The sequence below is a fragment of the Falco naumanni genome, chromosome 2, assembly GCF_017639655.2.
Source record: "Falco naumanni isolate bFalNau1 chromosome 2, bFalNau1.pat, whole genome shotgun sequence".
Classification (NCBI taxonomy): Eukaryota; Metazoa; Chordata; class Aves; order Falconiformes; family Falconidae; genus Falco; species Falco naumanni.
This window is the reverse complement of record NC_054055.1, coordinates 69,572,134-69,591,918: the sequence shown is the minus strand read 5'-3', so window position 1 is coordinate 69,591,918 and position 19,785 is coordinate 69,572,134. Positions and strand designations below refer to the sequence as shown.

At 39.8% G+C, this 19,785-nt stretch overlaps 2 protein-coding genes across 2 annotated transcripts in view; one reads left to right on the top strand and one right to left on the bottom strand.

The window, feature by feature from the left end:
• Window positions 1-6,107, top strand: part of SLC9A2 (solute carrier family 9 member A2) — a 37,021-nt gene extending 30,914 nt beyond the window's left edge. The window contains 1 exon segment of the mRNA XM_040584678.1: window positions 1,026-6,107. Coding sequence (XP_040440612.1) covers window positions 1,026-1,396 — 371 coding nt within the window. The 3' untranslated portion in view covers window positions 1,397-6,107.
• A 416-nt stretch (window positions 6,108-6,523) lies between these two features.
• On the bottom strand, window positions 6,524-18,276 carry MFSD9 (major facilitator superfamily domain containing 9). The gene is made up of 6 exons (XM_040584679.1): window positions 17,953-18,276; window positions 15,602-15,689; window positions 14,189-14,232; window positions 12,770-12,899; window positions 10,917-11,126; window positions 6,524-10,372 (listed from the first exon to the last, which is right to left on the bottom strand). Exons 1-6 carry the CDS (start codon window positions 18,133-18,135, stop codon window positions 9,582-9,584), a joined length of 1,446 nt encoding a protein of 481 aa, XP_040440613.1. The 5' UTR covers window positions 18,136-18,276; the 3' UTR covers window positions 6,524-9,581.
• Window positions 18,277-19,785: the final 1,509 nt, after the last annotated feature.

Below are 19,785 nucleotides of genomic sequence, written 5' to 3'. Positions count from 1 at the left end.
ACCTTCCTTGATATATAATTATCTGGGTGAATGGATAATTATGTGGTGATGTATTTTGTTGACCTCTTCCTCACCTTTTTAAAATAAATAACATGTAGGCTACTAATGGAAGTTGTTCTTCTGACAGTTGCACAATACATGATTATTTGCTTTGATATATTTAAAACATAACATCTGACTTAAGTCTAAGAACAAATCTGAGGCATTCATATATGATTGTTAAAATGATTATCAAATGACTGAAGTGTGCAAGTTCTGATAAAGATGTTAATCAATTTAAGTCTGCCAGGGAACACATGCACATGTACACATCCAGAAAGTTTCTCGTTTGGTTTACCTGATAGCTACCATTGAAGAGCATTTTCTGAATGATTACACCAGCTTTCCCTTGACTGTTTTCTACCCTGCTGTGAGGGGATGAAGGATTATGCAGCACATGCAACCTGTGAGATTTGCCCTGTGGATTTTCGTTGATATCTTGCATTTAAGCATGTTTAGGACAGGATGTTTCCTCCCATCTGTACATTGAGCTTGGGAGATCCTTTGCTCAGCGAAGCATTGACACTCCTTTTCCAAAGTCAAGTTTCTAGAGCTCCTGTACATGTCACGCTCTGGAAATGCCTCAGATTATATTTCATGGGATGTGAGAGTGAGAAATCTCATTTTTATATCCTCCTTGGATGTAAGTGGGGACTAAACCCCAGGTAGCTCAGAAACAGGTTCTTCCACGTCCAGAGCCACAACTGGCAAAATGTCAACTCAAATGGGGGCGCTTGGTGATTACAGAGCAGTTGAGTGAGGGCTTTAAAAGTTACAGTTTTGAGGGGAGGGGTGTTTGTAGGTTGAATCTATCTGTCTTGGCAGAGTTAAGTGCCTGTTACTGGGTCTAATCAGAAAGCACTGAATTTAGGAAACACGGGGAAACATTCTTTTATGGCTCCTAGTGCTCATTGTGCTGTTGTTTGAATACTCCTGACACAGTAATAATCCGCACCTAAAATTTTGATTTTGTTTTCAATTAACAGTGGGCGACAGCAGTGACTCTGAGATGGATGCCGCTACGACAGTCCTCAATCTAAGACCCAGAGCAGGGAAAATCTTGAGAGACCAGAGACTGAGACAGCAGAGGCCACCACCTGAATTTAGGGTGGAGTGGAAGAACGAAGTTGACGGGAGCCAGGACAGACAAGGAGAGCAGCAGGAGCCAAGCACCTTGCCTCAGCCATCCATTGGGTTCAGGCAGCCCCTGCTAACAAGACCAAGATTTGGCACTTTGAGTAGGGAAGATTTGACTGCAGACCATGGGTCAGCACGACCCGTGCCACCACCACGGTTAGTCAGGCAGGCATCACAAGGGGAAAGGCAGAGAAATAAGCCTGAGAACCAGCCGTACTGAACCTAGCAAAAAGAGACCTATTGGTAATAAACTATGGACGTATTGAATTAGGATTTGAAACTATCTGATCAGACTATGGGATCCATTAAAAAAAAATCACCAAGCCTCAGTGTGGATCTAACAACTTCCATTTGGGTAAAGTCAATGCCATTAACTAAGTAAAAGGAATACTGGAGCAATTGCAACGCTGAAGACATTTTAAAAAATTATCTCTTTTATAAATAACTTATGGCAATGCTTTAATTACATTATTTCCATTATTAAGATAGAACGGAAATGTGCCTTATCACATCATCTCTTGTGGAACCGAGTCATGCAGGTTCAATACCCAGTTATCCATTGAAAATCATTGTTGAAAGTCCAGTGATGAAAAGATTCTTTAAAAAATTTTGTATCATTTCAGATTTTATTTATAATCAAATAATACTTGTTTTAACCAGAGCTTTAATATGAGTAACACTGAAAATTGCACAATGCACCTACCATATAGACTTTGTGAGAAGAGTAAATATATTCCTGAAGCCCAGTTTGTTGAAAGAGCTGTGATGCAGAAAAAGAAGAGAAGGAACAGGCTGTAGGAGCAGGATTGCAAATACAGTTTATAGAAAGGAGTTGCAACAGAGACAAGACCTGAATAGCTTGAATTGTTACTTCCTGAATTTTTGGCAATATGTTACATTTGAAAGGTACTGAGGATAACCAAAGGAAATCTGAATTACTTTGACTTTCACTAATGTCAACACGAGCTGAGAGTACCTAGCAGGACACCAGAAGCCCTAAAAAGAGAAAACTTCAAGCGGATAAATAATGTTCTTATTCAAAATTGCTTTTTGCACCTTAGTTTCTTGGTTGCGGTACAAACACAGCAGTAGAATAGTTGCAGAGTACTGCACGTAGACAAAGCAAGCAGCCTCCTGTTTGAGTCAGGGACCACTGAGACTCAAGAAAGCTGGTTCACTCACATTTGTGAGCCTGGTCAACTTGTTTTACTTTTTGTTTCATCTGTAAAAGGGGAAAGATAGTATTTTCTCTGTCTGAACTATGCACTCCAAGGAACAAAAATGTTCCATCTAATTTGTTTGTACAGAGAAGTAGCACAGCAAGGCCCTGAAATGGGTTGAAGTCACTGTGCACCTTAATAACACACATAAGAAACATGGACTGCTTCATCCTAGTGTAAATGACTGCCATTTGAGTGCATACGGGAAGGGAGGGTGCATTAAAATAAATGATACTTAAGTGTAGCTCTCAGGAATTTGCACTTTCTGTCCCACTTAATCTGTCTTAAGTTTTGAGCTTGCTTTAGCACAGATACACATTTCAGCACAATGCAGAAATCGTTTTCATGCTACATGTTACAAGATTGATAACTTCCATTGAAGAATGTACACTGTGAAATCATAACTTTTCTTTTTCATTAGCGCGTTTCTAAATCTGTGGGCAATAAGATTAATTTTTTTTTATTCAAGCTTGTCTTGAAAGAACTATTAAAAATCAGAATTTTCTTTTAAAATCACAGGGTAGATTTCTTTCAAAGGTTCATGGGTGGAGTTAATAAATTAGTTTTATAATTGGGGATTTAAGACTTTCTTCTAACGGCTTTGCCAAAATATTTATTTCATGTATGTATTTGAAATGTCAAACCTTGCTAAACTCTTGTATTGGCACATGTCTTTTAGTCTTTTTCTTCGGTTTCAGCTATGGAAGTTTCTGCTGTGTGTGAAATGCAAAGTCTAAGATGTAGAGGAATGGCTATGTGAACCCTAGAAATCTGAGTCAAATGTTCATGGCTATTCTCAACAAATGATTTTTGTGGAAGGCAATACTTAACTATCCTTTAATGATCATCTCCTCTTTGGAAATAAAACTGAGTTCAAACAAAGCCAGCAAGCTTTAAAAACAAATTTAAACTTGTCTTTCAATGGGAAAATATGTTTCATCACTGAAACTGTCAGTGAGTACTCTGTTACTGAATTATTGGGATCAAGTCTGAGTAATAAGCCTTCAGTTTGGATTTCAGTTTTGAAACCATGTCCTCCTTGCAGATCAGACTGTTTAGATTAGGTGTTTTATGTCAGGCTCATCTGAAATCTGACCAAATAAATAAATAAATGTGAAATGTTGCACATCAACATTTAGTTTACTCCCTGTGGAGTTTTCTCATTCGTATGCTGGTAATGACCAAGCAATTGGCTTGTATCTGGGGAAAGCTGCCTTTTTTTTTTCAAATGGATGTCAGTTTTCATGGCACACTTTTAAGTAATGAATGCAGGTTTCAGGAACCTTACTGCTTTGCTGGTTGTCCGTTAGTATGGTGCACGCTCAGATCATTGGTACTTAAATTGCGTGCCCCACAGTATAAGCACATCAAATTGGAGGTCATTTTTATGAAATGTGGTCTTAAGCTCTTGGTGCTGCAAAAAATGCTAGCATGCTGTTACCTTTCCAAAGCACTTTGAGATCCACAGAATACAAGCATCAAGGCAGATCTCCAGCATGGTTACACTGTGAAGCAGAAGCACAGATCTCCTGGAACTCTGTCTCCTTGTAAGTGCTCTTTTCCTTCCTCACTCCTGCTCCTCCCACCCTTTTCAGGCTCTTTTGCACTAGTGCTGGGTCAGACCCTTATCACCTCTGGGAACTACTTTCCTGGGTGTTCTTTTCAGCAGCAGCGGCAGGAGCAGGTGACACAGCCTATATCCCAGGTAGCCCTTCTTATTCAACTCTTGCTCTGGTTTGGGTCAGAGGTTTGCCGTTTCCTATCTTTTTTGTTTCTTTTCCTGCAAAGGAAAAGCAAGTTCAATAGCACATTTTGATCCCTCTAAAAGGCCTTCAGCTTGCTGAGGAGAATTTTCCTTCGTGTTCCCATCAGCTTGCTGGAGAACGGAATCACCAGTAAATCTGTCCTCGAGCACCATCTGATGGGGAAAGTCATGTACTGACTGGGAGCGTTCTCCACTTTTTCAGGAAACCACATCTTCAGCAGTGACTGGGAAACTCTCCAAATCCACATACAAATTTTTTGTTTCCAGATGGGCTCCCCAGTACGCTCTGTAGCATATTTTACTGCCTTGGTGTGGAAGCACAATGCACAGTTGCTCAGTTTTAGGGACAGTAGGAAAAATGTGTTACACTCTGAATTAGGGTTTTCCCTAATTCAAGGCAAAATTTAAATTTTAAGGGCTGTCCTACTTGGTACTAAAGTACAATTCAAACTTCACTGAAACCACAGGTGTTCAACAAAAGAGAACCATGCTGAGTAACAGTTCAGAAACTCGAGAATATCCTCTCCACCAAAGCCCCATTGAAATCACACGGAGAAACAAAGTTTGGCCAAAGTAATATACATGCTGTTATGAAGAATATCTTGGGGTCTTTACGAGCAAACACACTGCACAACCTTTTTCAAGAGATGCCAGGTCCACCAATTGCACACACCAGCAACATTTTAAGGCAGACACTGCAAGAAATGCTTCAGCTGGTCACCATTTCCAAAATTGTCTTAAGTTCTTCCAACACCCCCTAGCCTCTAAAGAAAAGATGGATTTTGAAATTGGCTGAAGAAATGCTTTTTTTACTACTAGAGATCTGATCCTATAAAAATATGCTTGTGAATATGCTTAAATCATGACATCTGCAATACACAGCCCCAGCCAAGCCAACAACAGATTGCAGACCAGGCCAGAAAACAGGACAGAGGGGTGTATCAAGTCCAAGCATGAGAAGGAGGAACTGCTTTAGGACACAGTAGAGAGAGAAAAGTCATAGACTACCTGATTCAGGTGCTATTCAAGTCTAAGAGATAGGACTAATAGTCTTTTTTCAATCTCTCATTTTAGCAGATGACATAACGTGAATTTCTAGATAAACCTGCAGCTGCACTTGACAGTTGTGTGAACGACCACAAGGCAACTGTCTTACAGCTTTCAAGTCAAAGAGTTTCATCCCCCTCTCAGCCCGTTTATTAGATAGCCAGCTAAATGGGGAGCTACTTAAAACATAACAAAAAAGAAATGCATGGCAGCTTCATTCTCCTCTGAACAATCTAAAGGACCTTAGCATTTGGGAGTTAATCAAAACTGGGGCTGAAAATTGCTCATTTGGGATACTGTGCTGAGCCACTTGAGAATCTTGTCCATCAGAAGGATTCTTCTTGCAGGTGGTAGAGAGATCTTCTAATAGGACAACACGATGGGAGATTGGGTTAGCATCGTTCCTCTCCCAGGTCGGCAGACTGATGTGGCTCCCACACAGCACTGACATGCTTTGGAAACTTTCTTAAGCTGTGTGATTTGACAGAATATGAGGGACTGAGACTGAGGAAGGGAAAGCAATAGTTATGCAAGGTGCTCAGGTGAGCGTTCCTGGTTCATGATCAGGTTTAAATTTGTGGCTTGTGAGTTACAACAGCAGTCTAATTGCCACAGATTATGTTTCAAAAAGTCATTTTTTTTTTGCCACAAAAAGACACTTCATATCGAAGACCTCCTATTTGCTACAAGTTTGACAGAATGGAAGACCAGTTCCTATCGTGGAGCACATCTCAAAAAAAGTTCTCCGATGTTAATTTAGGATTTAAAATAACTAGAAATTTGGCTTCATTTCTGCTTGTAAGTTAACACAGAAAGTTTTCAAGACTTCCCTTTAAAACAAGCTCTACAAACTCTCATATTTATGAGGAAAAGTCTGAGCTCCACTCACAATCATCCGATTCTCAAAGTTCAGGCTCTAATGTACTCCCTTAACAAGATTCACGACTGGCTCTCTGCAAATGAGTCTCCAAAATTATAGCAGTAACAGCACAGTCAAGTCTTGGGTTTTCAAATCCCAAAGTTCCAGGCTATAAAGCCTAACTTACCCAGGGGTATTCTATAGCTCCCATATAGAAATGGGGGCTGGCAGCACCTGAACGTACCCGACAGAGGTTCCAGTCAGCTAGAACATGACGGCATTAGAGAGCGCTTGAAGTTAAGGAGCGAGCCAGTCGGTAAGCAATGCTTGTCCTGTGTTGTTGCTGCATTATCAGCTCAATGATCAACCTGTTCTCAGAAAATGAGGATGGTACTGGCCCCTGGATGGTGCTGCAGTGAGTAAATTCAGAGAAAATAAAACAGAGAAAAACTGAAATCTGCAGAAATGTTTATAAAGAATCTCTTCAACTGTATGCAGCATACACCAACACGGAATAAAACTTACATTTGCTTCATCATTTAAAAGCAAGAAAATCAGTACATAAAATATGCTACTAGCTGTTTTACTGAAATAAATTACTATATTATATACACAGACTCTTCAAAATCAGCTGATCATAAAGGTCAGAAAAGTTGTTGTTGTTAAAAAAGTGAAAATTTCAAAAGGTAAAAACCAACAAAAAAAACCCAACCCTGCCTACAAGTCCAAGAAAACCAACCTAAAACTAAAGTAACAGCAAGTAAGAGAAAAATCTTAATTTGCAGTGATTTGCAGGTAGAAACTTGTTTTGTACATACTCAGATTAGGTTTTTTAGTCTTCAGACACAACTGGATTCAAGAAACTGGTAATTCATTCAGTAAAGCCCACCAGACTGTAGCCAAAAGTAGCTGCAACTGCTCCTCCCTCAAAAGGGGGAGTCACATCTCCTTCATCTCCAGGGATGTCATTTACTCATCAATGAACTTTCATGGTTATGGCAACTATGAGACAACACAAGAGATACGAACACGGTCTCCAGGCACTAGGAACCATAGCTTTAAGCACTCTATCTCAAAACTGGTAATTTCTCTATTTTCTTTTATTTCTTCTTTTTCATTCACTATCAAGCCACTTCTTGGTTGAAACCTTGGCTTCTGTGCCTTTTATGTGAAAAGCAGGCAGATTCAAATGATCATTTTAAGGAACAGCTTGAAGACAAAAAACAAGAAACATCTGCACTTCGTATCGACTTGAACACCTCTACTTTGTGCTGTAGTTTCAGCAGAGGAAAAGGGGAAAAACACAGTGACAAAATGATAGACATGGTATGTCACTTCATTTTATTTCTATTCCTTAAAAAAAAAAAAAATAGTGCAACTTTTCTGTAACTGAGCCTTTACAAAGAAGAAACATTTCTGCAGCATTTCAGAAATCATTTTGGCCTACAAGTAAAACTCTTCTTCTGCAATGTCAGTTGCAACATGTCCCTGAGACCACAGCCTTCCACACATTTCTCAATTCAATTATTTAATTTCATTTTTATTTACCTTATATGGAGAACTATTTTTCACAATAAAAAACATTTGCTGGATATGGAAAGCACACTTTTCACTTATGTATAAACAAAACCACTGAAGTTTTGAAGCTTTTAGAAGTAATGTTCAGGCAGCTGTATATGTCAGTATAAACTGAATTATGATGTTTACATAATGCAACCTTTATCAATACTTAGAAAAGTAAATGTTATGTTACCTCTTATAACCAACTAGTATAGGAAAAATTACTAGATCTTTTCTATATGTTAATTTTTGAGGGGTCTTTCCTACCCTTTTCCATCATCCCTTGCTACAGTTGCAAAACACAAGTCCCTGACTTACAGAAGGGTGGGTTTAGCTAAAAAAAAAAAAAAAAAAAAAAAAAAAAAGATGGAAGGAAAGAAAATAGGAAATATAAGGCAAGAATATTTTGGGACATTTACCAAGCAAGATAAGAGGAGACAAGACACTTGAAAACACCTCAAGTTTCTAGGGAGAAATGAAACACAGATTATTACAATAAGGAACTCTGAGGATATGTACTGAACTCATAGCAGTAATGTGACACACAATCATGTCAATATATAAAATTAAAACAATTTGTAGTTCTATACACATTCCCATGGTGCTGCCACTGGAATTTAAATGATAGCAGGCACTGGAAAAGGTAAAGGAAAAAAATAAAAATAAAAAATTCAAAAGACCATCTATGACTCTCCTGAAGCAGCAACACTATTTGCATGGATATGTTCAAGGTAATAACTAAACTGTTTTTAATCAGAAAACCCTTCAACAATTATACATAGTTGACTTTGTACTTTGGTCAAGTAACACTAGGAAATATAGAATGTTATCAGTGCAAAATACATTTTTTGTATGTTTCAAATGAAATGTAAACAGTGGTGACTGGCAAGTAATATGAGCTTGAACAGTAAATAGCACAGGAGAGTGCTCCAACTGTCAGTATAGCTCTGACAGTAACCTCTCATTAGTTAAGCAGTACAGACTAATGAAGACTAAAATACCGACAAATAAAGTTTTTCTCTTGTCACTGAAACGTCACTTGTGCCTCCAAAGATGCGCGAGAATGCACTAATCCAAACCCATGAACTACTGCTAGTTGCTCCAGCACACTTTTAACAGCCATTCAAAAGAATTAAGAAGCAAATTTATTCCTAAAACAAAGGTAGAAAAAACGCAGAGGAAATATTAACAAATAATTTATGACAAAGTTGCTCAGTAGAAGTTATTACTAAACAGAAACCACCAGTTTCCATAAAGCTTAAATTCAGTCTCCATTTCAGTTTGAATGGCACTGAATAATTGTCCATTTCAGGCCTTCTAATACATGAAGTTAGCATATACCCAATTCTGTTACCTAGGAATCAGCAGGGGTCAGATGGCTACCCCAAAGTGCCTAATCATGCTGTGTAGCAAGTAGACAACGTATGCTCAACTAAATCATATAAGCAAGCACCCTGTTAATTAAGCTACTGTCACAGCAGACAAATGACAGCAGACCACAGCATAAGAAATTAAGGCTAATGAGCTATGTTGCAAAATCTCCTGATAAAATAATAAAAATTAACCTCTGGTTAAACAGTAAGAATCAATTTCTGTCTTTTAACAATCTATCAATCTAAACACTGCTTCAAATGTGAGCTACAAGCAGGATTTGTGTATTTCATGTCATTCTTTTTTTACCTCCAAAAAGGTTTAAAAACCATTAAAAAATCCCAGCCAGTACAATACAGCAACACCTGTCCCACAAGTGTTCTAGTGGTACCAGTGAGAATAACATTTGCTTGGAGTCAACAATCCTGCAACAGAAATATTTGTATGTACTTGCCTCCACGTGAACAAAACGTACAGTAGTAGCAGAATCTTTTAAGAAGGTACAAGTCTGACACACATAAGCATCACCCCAGGTTCATATTGCCTCTCCTGAAAGATACATCTATGCAATATAAATTTGCAGCTATTGATTTTTTAACTTAACATTTCCACGGCTACAGTACTTTTGTTTGTTTGCGTTCATTATCAGAATAGCTACCAAAGCTAGTCCAACCCCTAGACTTGGAGGGCCACAAGGACTGAACTCCTGAGCAATTCCAGAAAGGAGCGGGGCAAGTATACGTCCCACTGATGTCACAGACTGTCCGACACCTAGGAGAGTACCACTGGCCTCATTCCCACCAATGGTCAATTCAAGATCAATGATACAAGTACGACCTATAGTAGTTGAAAAGGCTAAGAATGTGGAAGACAAAATAACCATCCATATGCTCAGCGCTGACGCATACAGGAGCATCAACGTGCAGGTAAGTGTGCTAGAGTGCAACAAAATCCTGTAAGTGTTGTGCTGATAGAGTCTTGTTATTGGTCCAAGCAGACAACCAGCCACGACTCCAAGTGCACTGCTATAGCTCATTAGGTATCCAGCAAACAAGGGTTTCACCCCAAATCTCTCCTCCAAGGCCAGACTAAAATTACTATAGTACAGCAGTATAGCAACAGACATCAGCAACCGCACTAAAAATATATCCCACAGATCAGAACACGCAATTCCTTTAATCCTCTTCAGCACTGTTGCAACTTGGATCCATGGAGACTGGAAAAGACCATCGCTTGCCATAGCTCCATTAGTTGCTGATTTCAAGTGCAGGTCATGTTTTGCTTTTGCTGAGAAACTGTCTGCTCTGTTGTTGCCTTGTTGATGTTCCCTATTGCTCCCATTTTCTTCACTCCATGGTAACATCCAGACAAGACCTATATAGATCAAGAAATTAGCTGATTTCATTAAATTGCATTAACTTTACATGGAAGGTATCAGTTTGATTGTAACAGTTTCCTTAATGTGAAGATCCAAATTTAAAAAAAGGACTTAAACAATCATTTCACTTTAAACAACTATAAGATTAGTGTTACTCACACTATCGGTTCAATTTTAAATGCTGTGAAAGCAAGGAAAGAAAACACTGAGATGCCATACTCACAACATATAAACATATCTAAAGGCTAAAGCCAAAATTCTGATTTCTAGTCTTCATTTCTGGGCATGTTAAAAATTCCTACTCCTGTGTCTGAATGTAAAAGTGAGATATACGATACAAAAGAGAAGCACCTGGAGGTTAACTGTTTCAAAATTCCCACTCTTCCACACAGGTCGAAATTCAAAGGGTAGTATCGGTATACAGAACATGTATGCCATAGATGGTAAACACACTATGAATTCAGGGTACAACAAATGGCATAAAACCACATAAGCGAGGAAGGAAGGGACCCAAGATGAAAAATATGACATACAACTTACCAGCATTCAGAAGGAAGATAGAGGCACAGATAAAGGACGTTTTATAAAAGCCATCTTCCAACTCCGTAAGATAGCCACCGACAACTGGGCCCAGAATGAAGCCCACACTAGAGGCTGCATTGAAGCGTCCCATTACTAAAGGGCGATCTCTCTCAGAAACCAAGTCAGAAAGCAGGGCTTTAGAGATGGAGAGTGTGTGTTTGAAAATACCTGCAACATAATATAAGCAAAAGAACAAATATCTATCATGCAGTCCAAAAGATTAAAAATGACAGAAGCTATTTGAAGTATCAATGGTCAAAATCTGTATAATTATATTTTTAAGATTCCATTAGCCACAAATTCTTAAACGCTCGTGCAGCAGGTTGGGTGATGACCATCATCCTGCCGTCGAAGGATTTGGACTGAGGAATCTAAATTATTCAGGCATCTGTCTCAAAAAGAGTGCTCCTGCAGAAGGAAGTAACTGAGTGCTGAAGCACATTAGGAATAAAAAAACCCGCTAAAGTAGGAGGAACTCATGGATGGGTAATGGTGGAGTAGGAATGGCTTGCTCATTTATGAACATAGCTCTGTACCAACTTTGCTGAGTATGAGATTGTAACACACCAAATTCATTGTGGGTGGCAAAAGAAAGGCACAGAAGGGTAAGCATACTGCAGGAATATTAACAATGCAATCTTTTATATTCCTTCCCTCTGACGAGGGCAATGCCGTCACAGTGACAGCGCTGTTAGCATTAAAAAGTATTACCTCTACTAAGTAATCAAATGTTAAACCAACTAATTCATTAGCAAACTGTCTTTAAATGATGAAAGAATATTAACAATTCCTAAACCAAAACTATGGGCCACAAAAGTGCCCTTTAGTTGATATGTAATAGCAATGCTAATTATATCAGAATATATGCAATAGATGTTCAGATATGTTAAGAACTCCGATACAAACCCTGGCACAAACTTATCTCAGTGCTGCAAGATACATGCATTTGCACAACAAAAAGTTGAAGCAGTGAATTCAAATTTCAGCCAAATCTTGCACTATCACTTTGAGATACGTTTTCAGCACTAATGCACTTATCATTCCATTCTCCATTGCAAGTGCAGGCCACGATCTCCAGCAGTGACTTGTTGTGACTAGCCCTACAATAGCCTCTTTCAGGGTATTGCTGCGCTCCTGGTCTCATAAAAGTTGCCAGTCAAGGTGCCATAAAAGTTGTGACAGTTGTTGAATATACATTTGTCCTGGTTTCAGCTGGGATAACTTTCTTCCTAGTGCCTGATATATTGTTTTGGATTTAGGATGAAACTGATGTTAGTAACTCGCTGATGTTTCAGCTATTGCTAAGTAATGTTTACACTAAGTCAAGGACTTTTCAGCTTCTCACCCCACCCTACCAGAGAATAGGCTGGGGGGCACAAGAAGGTGGGAGGAGAAACAGCCAGGACAGCTGACCCAAATGGGCCAAAGGGATATTCCATACCATATGACATCACGCTCAGCATACAAACTGGGGAGAAAGCTGGCCAGAGGCCGCTACTCGGACACTACGTGGACATTAATTGGTGGGTGGTGAGAAAATGCAGTATGCATCACTTGTTTTGTATCTTCTAATTATACTATTATTCCTTCCTTTTCTGTTCTATTAAACTGTCTTTATCTCAACCCATGAATTTTACTTTATTTTTTCTGATTCTGTTCTCCACCCCACCGGGCAGATGGGGGAGTGAGCGAGCAGCTGCATGGTGTTTAGCTGCCTGCTGGGTTAAACCACAAGATTTCAAATTATTTTCAGGAAAAAGTCCAAAGAATACTTGATTTGTAGAGATTTTTCCAAAATGCTGTTTACTCACCTACAGGGACTCTAGAAATAGCAAACAGGAACACAGTGGTGGACGTTCCAAGAAGGAAGTAACCCAGTGCACTGAGAAGAATACAAGCAAGCAGGGAATACCGCCTTCCTACTAAATCACTCCAGCAGCCCTTTCACAAAGCAGGTAATTAAGATTAGCTTTTTATAACATTTAACTATATACAGTGAACAATCAGTACATCTAAATTAAATTGAGACAAGAGATCAAAGGACTGTCAATGAAAGCTTAGTAAGATTATTACACAACATTCCTAGGCGCTCAAAATCTGGAAGTCACAAGCAGGGTTCTGCCCTGCCAGCAGTGCATCTGCCGAAACTATGATTCCATTTAATGTCATGCACAGAGGTTTTTAAAAAATAATTTCTCTCTTTGAAAAATAGTCCTGCAATAAACACCACAACATATTAGTAGTAGGGGCCCTCTGAAAAAGTTGTCACAATGAACCACAAATGTTTGCTTTGCATCAATGGTTGCTATGTACTAGATGCTTGTTGAGCATCCTAAAAGGAATGATCTTAGCTATGAGGAGTTTGTCATCTGAGTGCAGACAGGTAGGTAGTAGTAATGAGAAGGGCAAACAGTAAACTTGCATTTAGCATGCTTACAAATCAGCTGGATTCCACAGAGGAAACAGTTTTTTAAGAAAGTAGTCAATAGTCTTGCAGTTCAAAGAAAATGCCACAAGATTGTAGAACCAAAATTACCCCAAGTGGCCTGGATAACAAACCCTGAAACCGTTGTTTTTTTTTCATGAGACACTCAAAATCTGCTCTCTTGGAAGCTAGGAGGTACCAGGTTAATATTAAAGGTGCCCCTGTCTAAATATGGGGATCTCAGTTATTGATAGTTAAGCACACATTCAAGAGGTTTAGTCTTTGCACTCCTGCTTAGAGTAAGATGTAATAAATCAAAAGCTAATACAAAACAAAACCAAACAAAGCTCAAAGACATAATGCACGAGTTTAGGCCATACGGCAAATTATAAGGCACTGCTCATTAAGCAGAGAAAGCAAACTCCAGGTAACAGGCTTATGAAGAGCTGGCTCATGAGACTGCTTTTTGGACAGGCTACAGCACTGAAGGAAACTGCTTTACTAGCACCAACATTCAAGAGAACCCTGTGTGACTGCAATGTGCTCAGTAACGTATCTGAGCACAAACCTGGATTCTAGTTTTTGTCTAAAGACTGTTTTCCGTTTAATTCTGTAAATTCTGGCAATTCCCTATAAACTAAACATTTTCCATACCACCTAAAAACTGGACCCTCCAAACAAAAATGCTTCTATGAACACTGTAAACATTTTCAAAATGTCAAGAAACACTATTATTAACCTCTTCCATTCCCCCTAAAATCCACAGAAATAGGAACATAACTAGGAATGCAGTGTTAGAACTCACCACAAAAGTGCTGGAAAACAGTTGCATTATACCATAGAGAGATCCTAAAACAAACAAGTAAAATAACAATGTTTAAAAGTAAACTTGATTTTTTAAAAAATGAAAACTTCACAAAATTTTAAATGCGAAAACATGACAGAAGTTCTGGGAATAATTTACTAGAAGAACAGGAGGATGGAGCAGAACAAACCAAGGGTGGAGTTTAGCAGATAACCAAGGAAATAGTTTCAGGAATGACAAAAAAAAGAAAAATGGTGAAAACTTATGAAACTATGTAATGCAGAAGGATGTTACCCTGTATGTTGCATTAAACAAAACAGATCTTGATATTTATAATTGCTTTCTCAGAATCAGGAGAGAATGTAATTACTGGGAGGCACTAATTACTTTCCACTTGACACTTCCAACATATTGCAAGGCTCCACAGAAGCCCTGAAGAAACCACAGACCCTATGTTTTAATTTTGGAGGCTAGTTTAGCAGCAGTTAGTGACAGAAGAGAAGAAGCAAGAAACATGTGCCAGCCTTTTTCATTTATAAGACCAAACTTCAACCTCCTTTTTTTTTTAAAAGTTAAAAATCAAAGCAGACTGTTGAAATGAAAACATAGTTTTGATTAATTGCTGCTTCAAATGGTACTCTGTCAACTCCGAGTGGAACCAAAATTATTTCATGAAAAGCACTAAATCTTATTCAAAATAAAAATGCAAATTAATAAAAAATTGAATAACAGAGCCCATGTCAACCACACAGAGCTATGAAGAATATCATACTTTTACCATTACAAACCATAAAGACCACCATAAAATACAAATAAGAACGTTAGAACCACAGAACTTACCTTACCACTTCATTTCATAAGATAAAATTCCTAAGCTTTTTGGATTTTACAATTTTACAAGATTTTTGGATTTTACAATTTTACAAGAATTTACTTTTAGTCACTCCTTAAATATAGTAAATATTTTGCCAAAAGACAGTTGCAAGGAACTTAAACTGGGATTACTCATGGGCTTCGGAAAGCTCAGGAGAACCACCTGTAGAAGCACTGTTTGCAAAGTCTGTAAATAACAATAAAACTAAAAGCAACACCTCTGGCTCCCAGAGTTGCTGAGCTGTGAATTCTTGGGATGCTGGAAAAGCATCTGCACAAGTATTACTACAAGACTTCTTTGTTCTTTCCAACAGTGCTTTTTTCCAAGCACCTGCTTTTGGCTACTGTACACAAGTTTGGGCAAGTCTTTGGGTCTAACACAGCACGGCTGCCCGTATGGTTTTACTTGGATATTTGCCTTCCTTTTTATTATGCTACTAGCAAGAATTATGTTACAGTGTCCAATTTGCAATAAGGTATAATCCAGGTCATGTCACATTATCATATTCTTTGGTAAATTAATCAAGTACTGCAACTCACCTATTATTCCAGCAACTGTATGACTTGCTCCTAGAGATCTGATATGAAGGCTCATTAAAGGAACAACCATGCTCACACCAAATAAATCCTGAAAAGAAGTGAGGAAAGTTTTAATAATTGATCACTTTCAAAAAGATGATGACAACCTGGCTTAATAACAGTCAATATATTAAAAAAAAAAAATTATTTCCACGTCAACAAAGATTAAAAGAATTATTTTCATGGCCAATGTAGTTTGTTGTAACATCAACAATGCATCCACCATGTACAAAATTACAAAATCACATAAACTGAAAAATAAAGGATTGCCTCACAGAGGAGTTTAAACTTTGAAAATGGCAATCCTCTTTCCCCCTTTAGATATCATTCTGAAGATATATATTTAAACACTAAAGATTCCTTTAATATAAACTTTATCTGGTTTTTAAGAAAAGTACTTGGTACCAGTAGTTTAAATTCAAAGTGGTCTTTAATTTCAATCACCTAGAAATATTTTTCACTTGTGCAAAGACAGTATATTTGGAAAATATACAGTATTTTAATCTTGACTACAATGGGGAAGAAGCTATGATAGATCTGAGTCTGCCTATAAACTGCCTTTGTGTATACCTTCAGAAGTATACTGAATACAGAAACATGAAAAAAAGAAAAAAAGCAAAGCGTAAGTGAAAAATGTTTTGTAAGAGCCAAGGGCAAAGGAACTGCCCATCCTAAACAGTGGAAGGATCTCCTACTCATTCCTTTTGATTTTTTTATCTTAGTTAAGCTTAACCACATTGACCCCATAGTTCTTTCATTACTACTACCTGGCACAGCATACAGTGTCCTATTTCAGAGCAGAACCTGTCAGAGCAAGAGCACTTTTTATCAGCGATTGCTTGAGCTGAACTAGGCAAGCCCTTCACAGCATGCCCAAAACCTGAATAATTTTAACAATGTGTATCACTAATTCTCAGTCTGTCTTTAACTGTCTTTTGATGGTTGAAATTGAGACTTAAAAGGTTAAAATCATTATTAAACATGTTAGCATGAGCAAACAGAGCACGATACCTAGGAATATCTTCAACAATACAATCTTAGGTGTCACTTGCAAACCTGAAGAGGGGTTCGATCGTCATGCAGGACACAGACAGAACCATCTGAAAGGCCAAGTCTTAGAACATACCCTGGTAGTACTGGACTGGTCACAGGCACGTAGGTAGAGCAAGACCCATTGACCACTATCCACTGATGCGTGTTTATTTCTCATTTCACCTATAATTTCTTATTTTGAATGACAAATACCCTGTATTTGCCTGCTTACAGGAAGCTTGCATCACGGGCAATGGCTCTTTACTATGGTATTTCAGTTCACTTTACATCCTCTAAAAGGCCGCTCATTCGTGCTTATTTCAGTAGGTACTCCCTGCTTGGTGTCAGCAAGGCATTACAGGGGTGGAGAACCACAGCACTTTAAAAGTTAGCTAAGAAACAAAGCTTGTTCTAACACACCTTTTCCTGCAATATTTATTTGCTCCAGGACCCAAACCAACTAGACTGTTTCTACTGCCCAACCTATGGGTAGGTAGGACAACATATCTACATTTCACAGTGCAATTCTGTATTCATTTTGTTTTACCTGTTTTGTCCAAGTCACCCCTTTTAATTTTAAATCAAATGACATTTTCACAAGGCTCACTAATCGCTACACAACACAAACCTTCTTTAAAGTCTGCACTCCGTGTTCTTTCAGTAAGGGCTTTTTTCCCCGAAAAAGCATTTTTTTTATTTTTTTTTCCTTCGGTTTACACCAACCACTGGTATTTCAAGGAAAGAAAGAACAGCCTTATGACAAGCACAAGGCAAGACGTAGCTTTAAGGTTGCTGTGCTTTTAAATCATAGCTTTGCATCAAACTGCTCCAAGGCCTCCACAGACAAAACATGACAGCGGCTACAAACCACACTGAAACTGCGAAGAGGCAGCGGAAGCGATGCACCCCAAAACCCAGCTGCCTCATCTGGGCTCCAATATGGGGGGCTCCGAAACGAGCCGGGGCCGGTGGGCGCCCCCAGGATTCATTCAGCCAGGCAAAGGACACGGGGGAGGCTGTGGGGGGGGGGCTGTGTGTGTGGGGGGCTGTGTGTGTGTGGGGGGCTGTGTGTGTGTGGGGGCGCCTACCCGACCCCAGGCTGTGCATCTCCTGACAGCCCTGAGGGGACCTCCGGGCTGCGGGCCCCCCCTCCCGCCTCCCCCGGCGGCCGTGGGCCGCGCCGCGGGCCCTGCGGGGCGGGGAGTCCAGGCTCCCCTCCTCAGGCACGGCCGCCCGTCCCAGGCCGCGCCGGAAGGGCGCCGCCGCCGCCCCCCGCTTACCAGGAAGCCCACCGCGTAAAGGCACCGCACGAAGCGGTCGGAGGCCGAGGCCGTGCTGCCCGTGGCTCCGCGGCCTCCATCCTCCTCCTCCTCCATCCGGCCAGCGGCGGCCGCGGGCCCGCGCCCCGTTGCGGCCGGCGGTGGCTCCGGGCATGCGCACTGCCGGCGGCGCGGCGGGAACATGGAGGCCGCGGGGCAGGCAGTGGGCGCAGAGCTTAGTGTTTTGTTTGCGTTAGCGAGCGTATGCTTCGTATTGCCTCTTGTTCGGGCGAGGTGGAGGGTGGATAAGGATCCCTGCAGGTTTTGGAAGCCGCCGGGATCCCTGCCTCCCCCCGCCCCGTCGGAGTTTGCCCTCTTGGCCTCTTGTGTGTGTTTGTACGTGGAGTTTTGCAACCCGTCAACCTCGGGGCTTGAGGCTCTGAGGAGAGCAGGTGGGGTAGAGGGGCTCTGGAGGCAGAAACATGCCCAAGGAGCGTGGCAGCGGGTCCCCTGCACCGTTCTCTTGGATGCTGTAGAAGGATGGCTTGAACCTGCGCACCTGAGCCTGCCTCCTTCGAGGGGAAAGGTGGCAGTGTCCCACTGCTACGGCTGTTCTTTGGCCTTCTCACAGGGCTCGGCCCGGTGCCTTCATCAAGTGGTTTTGGTGGCAAAGTGTTTTCCTGCCGCCTTGTGCGGCTGGGGTGCTGCACCAGGGAAGGAGGACGTCCCTCCTGATGTTAGTACATGTGCTGCTGTGCTTCCATTACAGCCAGGGACAGCTGGGACTGTGGACGACTCTTACGTTACAATGTATTTGCATACAAAGAAGTAAAACAGCATTCTTCAGTCTCTGAGTTGTGCAGGTGGAAGCGACTGTCACAATCAAAATACCTTTATGCTGGAGGCAGGGGGGATTTTTTTTCTGTAGCTGTTAGGCCAGGGATCAATAGACAGGCTGCAGTTTTAAATACCTTTAAAAAAAACCACTTTCTAAAATACTATACTATATTACAGTATTATATATAAGAATAAAATATTTTCTAAAAATACACAAGGGAATATGCTTTAATATGTTTTTAATTATCTGTAAGATGAAGCTTTTGAAAAAATTATGATTTTTAAAATTTAAAAGTTAGCATCAGTTGAGAAAGTTTGAGAAAGACCAATCAATGACCGACAATAGGATAATGTCAGTTCTATCTTAATGTTTTCAGAAGAAATAAATATCACAGGATCAAGAGTCTTCAGCAGATTTAGGTCACAAATCTAAAAAGGAGAAGGGAGTGTGATTTTCCTTATGCTTATGAAGAATTAAGCTAAAAAAAACCAAAAACCAAACCAAAACAAACAAAAAAAAATCCCCAACCACCCAAAACTGGAAGGGAAGACATATTCCTAGGTAGGTAACTTGTAAGATACCAAGGCAAAGCTTAGTCTAGCATGTACATAGGGACAAAGATGTTATCAGGGTCTCCAGAATAACTCAGCTGTGTAATATCCCGGTGTCTGTGATATTTTATAGTTGGCTTAACCAATACATCCTATTAATTTAGCTCTTTAAGGCCACTTTGAATAACAGATCCTCTCAGTGGATATATATATATATATTCTGAACATAATATTAATGGAGATCACAGTTGCATACAATTCCTCTGAAATGGACAAAATGGATACAAGGTATTGAAATATTAGAGCATCATGGGAATTGATACTACATTGTCTGCTCAATATTGCACTACTTTTTTCCTTGGTCATTTTAACTCTGATAAAATAAATGGAAAAAGCCTGAAGATTTGTCAGAGGGAACTATTAAAACAGGTGGATCATTAAAAGATTGGAAGAATTTAGGTACCT